Source organism: Coregonus clupeaformis, unplaced genomic scaffold (assembly GCF_020615455.1).
Source record: "Coregonus clupeaformis isolate EN_2021a unplaced genomic scaffold, ASM2061545v1 scaf5849, whole genome shotgun sequence".
NCBI classification, from domain to species: Eukaryota; Metazoa; Chordata; class Actinopteri; order Salmoniformes; family Salmonidae; genus Coregonus; species Coregonus clupeaformis.
The window spans coordinates 4,248-8,552 of NW_025539303.1; the positions used below are offsets into that span (position 1 = coordinate 4,248).

General features: G+C 46.7%; 1 protein-coding gene across 1 annotated transcript; it reads right to left on the reverse strand.

Moving 5' to 3' along the window:
- Positions 1-1,630: 1,630 nt before the first annotated feature.
- On the reverse strand, positions 1,631-2,959 carry LOC121560071 (beta-1,3-galactosyl-O-glycosyl-glycoprotein beta-1,6-N-acetylglucosaminyltransferase 3-like). The gene has a single exon (XM_045220768.1). It carries the CDS (start codon positions 2,957-2,959, stop codon positions 1,631-1,633), a length of 1,329 nt encoding a protein of 442 aa, XP_045076703.1.
- Positions 2,960-4,305: the final 1,346 nt, after the last annotated feature.

Genomic DNA, 4,305 nt, shown 5'->3' on the forward strand with positions numbered 1-4,305 from the left:
CATCTCTGGAGAGACCTGAAAATAGCTGTGCAGCGACGCTCCCCATCCACCCTGACAGAGCTTGAGAGGATCTGCAGAGAAGAATGGGAGAAACTCCCCAAATACAAATCAAATCAAATTTTATTGGCCACATGCGCCGAATACAACAGGTGCAGACATTACAGTGAAATGCTTACTTACAGCCCTTAACCAACAGTGCATTTACTTTTAATAAAAAAGTAAAATAAAACAACAAAAAAGTGTTGAGAAAAAAAGAGCAGAAGTAAAATAAAATAACAGTAGGGAGGCTATATATATACAGGGGGGTACCGATGCAGAGTCAATGTGTGGGGGCACCGGCTAGTTGAGGTAATATGTACATGTGGTAGAGTTAAAGTGACTATGCATAAATAATTAACAGAGTAGCAGCAGCGTAAAAAGATGGGGTGGGGGGTGGGTGGGCAGTGCAAATAGTCAGGGTAGCCATGCTTAGCTGTTCAGGAGTCTTATGGCTTGGGGGTAGAAGCTGTTGAGAAGTCTTTTGGACCTAGACTTGGCACTCCGGTACCGCTTGCCGTGCGGTAGCAGAGAGAACAGTCTATGACTAGGGTGGCTGGAGTCTTTGACAATTTTGAGGGCCTTCCTCTGACACCGCCTGGTATAGAGGTCCTGGATGGCAGGAAGCTTGGCCCCAGTGATGTACTGGGCCGTACGCACTACCTTCTGTAGTGCCTTGCGTTCGGAGGCCAAGCAGGTGGTGATGCAACCAGTCAGGATGCTCTCGATGGTGCAGCTGTATAATTTTTTGAGGATCTGAGGACCAATGCCAAATATTTTCAGTCTCCTGAGGGGGAATAGGCTGTGCCAAGCTTGTAGCGTCATACCCAAGAAGACTTGAGGCTGTAATCGCTGCCAAAGGCGCTTCAACAAAGTACTGAGTAAAGGGTCTGAATACTTATGTAAATGTGATATTTCAGTTTTCTATTTTTTATACATTCGCAGAGATTATGGGGTATTGTGCGTAGATTGATGAGGGAAAACAACAATGTAATCCATTTTAGAATAAGGCTGTAACGTGACAAAATGTGTAAAAAGTCAAAGGGGTCTGAATACTTTCCGAATGCACTGTAAGTTGAATCAGGTGTCTTAATGCTGGGCTGGAACAGAACCCTGCACCCAGCAGACCTCCAAAAGCAGGGTAATGGGTTTATACATATTCTGTGTTTTTTTGTATACAACATTTGCTAACATAGGTACCCATATAACCACCAGAATCACAAGGATGTTCCCTTATTCTTTTAGGACATTCATTGGGACCTCTTCATCTGCAGACGGGGTAAGTGTGTGGCAAGCACTGCAACGCTGCTGGGTTTTTCATTCTCAACAGTTTACCGTGGGTATCAAGAATGGTCCACCACCAAAAGGACATCCACCCAACTTGACACAACTGTGGGAAGCATTGGAGTCAACATGCTTTCGACACCTTGTACAGACCATGACTCGAGGAATTGAGGCTGTTCTGAGGGCAAAAGGGGGTGCAACTCAATATTAGGAAGGTGTACAACCCTCTTTACAGTACCATCAGAAATATACAACATTTCAAAACATATTTAAATAAATACACATGAACGTACTTACGACTTTTAACATTTCATCGTTTTTGTAAGAGACTCTCAGATTCCGCTGTCCTTCGTGATACACGGTATGTAGCTTTAAAGCGCAGGTACGACTCCAGGCACCTGATAGCCACGTCATCCACCTCAGGGTCAAACTTGTTAGCGATGAGGTGGTGATGCTGTAGGAGCCACCGGAGATCTCCAGCCCCGTAGACACAAATGGCCCTCCTGGAGACACCCGAGCAGGGTGGATATGGGGCTCCTTTCCTCACATCTCCTTCCAGGTAATGCCACTTCACGATGCGGGCAATGGCGTTCATGTCTGATTCATGGTACTTGATGTGGGAAGGGTTAGATCCTGGCACAGAGGGCATGCGCTGCAGGGTGGCCCACAGGTGTTCATCGGGACTGTAGGTGTCCTTCTCCCACTCCAACAGCGCCCGGACCTCCTGAGACTCCATCACGTGACGGACAAAGGCCCTGGAGACCAGGAAGTAGGCGTTGCCAGAGAACATGGGGGTGCTGATTGGAGGAGGGCTCTTTCTAACGTTCGTCTTGACCACCATGTTGCTGGTGATTTTGTGGTGGAACTGCCATCTGCTGTTTTTATAGTCGTTGGTGGTCTCTGACTCCATGCTGTTTCTCCCGTTCTGCAGCTTGAGGGCCTGAACCATCTCAGCGTTGGTCTTAATGGGGAAGTCTGATCCACAGGTGTTGATCAGGTACCTCCACTGGACAGGTGACTTCAGGAGATCCTCCATACAGTTCAGATCAGCCTGCACTCTGGACCAGGAGGCGTAGACCACACTCTCTAACTTACTGGCCACAAACACATTAGGCAGACAAGACACGATAGCCCTCACTGCCGTCCTGAAGTCCTCAGATGACTTCTGGTCGATGTGGACGCAGTACACGTTCTGAGGAGTGTACACGGCACGCAAGAGCCGCTCAAACATCTCGATCCTCTCGTGGACGACCATGGAGTAGGCGATGGGGAACTCCTTCTCCTCCTGGCTGAGAGGAAGGGTGATAAACCCTCTTTCTGTAACGTACCTCTGACAGTCCTGAGTCACATTGTGGTAGAACGCCTCTGACAACGGCTGCTGCTTCTTCTTGGTCTTCAGCAGGAGGCTGAGCTGCTCCCTCTCCAGACCCTCCAGGTCTCCCTGGATGATGGCTGAGCAGGCCGGCAGGTCGGCAGCGTAGCCCAGGGGCAGGAGGTCCAGAGCGGGGAGAGGACTCCTGTCAGAGCCCGTCGGGCGTCTGAGAGCGGCCCACAGGAGCAGAGAGACGGATCCACTCAGTAGGATCAGAGATAAGTTCCTGAAGAATCTCTGAGACCCGGACAACCGAACACAAGCCATGACTTGTCGGGTATTATCTTTCTATGTCAGGGTTCTCCTCAAAGAATGTAAGAGTTGCGCTGCGCCACCTTGTGGACTGGCTGCTCCACTGTGATTTTTTAAACTTAATTTGTTATCATTTAAGGCACCACACCCTAATAGAGTATTTCTTTGCTTTAGATTGCAGGAAATGTCCTCCATCCCGCTGTACTCAGTAGCACCACCTTGTTAAAAAAAATCATTGAACCCTGTATGTGGTATTTTCTTTGTGGTATTAGTATCTATTAACACCACAGCTAAGGAGCAGGAGTTGCACACGGCTGATCAACAGAAGGATGTGTCTCAGCAGCAGCTCACAGCTTAAATAGACACACGCTTCTCACACGCCTCAGTTGAAAAGGAAGAGGTGTGATCATTGACTCTAGTGGGCGTGGTCTATGGACATGGCGTATACACTCTAGTGGGTGTGGCTTTACTGTATACACTCTATGGGCGTGGCAGACCAGGGATGAAAAGCTCTGTAGCAGCCAAGTTGTGGTTTTCCCTGTATGTGGCTTGTTTCCTGGTCAGCGTTGTGACACATGCCGGGCGTGAAGTCCTAACATGGCTGAGCCTCTCACGTTAAACAACCGTCTTTCCTCTAGTTTTGAGCTGTGGTTCAAAGCAGCCTCATAAACTTGTTCAGTCAGAAATATCTAGCCGACACATTTTCATCACAAAAGAAAACAAGCTGCATTATACTCAAAATTAGTTGCTATTATCTCTCTGTCCTCATAATTCACCTAGGGACTGGAACTGGAGATTATTTTCATAATGTCCTCCCAGTAAATGACCTGCCCTATCCAGTAGCCTACACTCTCCCTTTACTGACAACTGAAGCTGCAATTTCACCCTCTTCCAAAGCGGTTATCTATAAATGCATGTAGCGCTTGTGTTTTTTAATTTTCAATGATAAATACATCAAAAGATAGCTAGCTGATAGGAAGTTAGCTGATTATATTTAATTCACTTAGCTAGCTATATACAAGTCAAGTTAGCTAACGTTAGCTAGCTATGGCAGCTCATTTGAGTTACCTAAAGTAGGCCACTGTGTAGGCTAACTATTTAGTTAGCTAATAGCACCTTTTTTTTTTATGAAGTTACTTACTTGAATATGTTCTCATACTGCCTCAGTTTTATGGGATCCTAATGGACATTCTTCCTTTATTTTCTCTGTGGTAGCAAAGCACAGCCAGCCATGTGTGGACCATTGGAGATGGCATACAGCCATCCCTCTTACATTTTAGTCATTTAGCAGACGCTCTTATCCAGAGCGACTTACAGTTAGTGAATGCATACATGTTTTTTTTTAATGTTTTTTTTTCCCC

Coding starts and splice junctions, on each gene's coding strand:
- LOC121560071 (XM_045220768.1), bottom strand. CDS start 2,959: ATGGCTTGTGTTCGGTTGTCCGGGTCTCAGAGATTCTTCAGGAACTTA.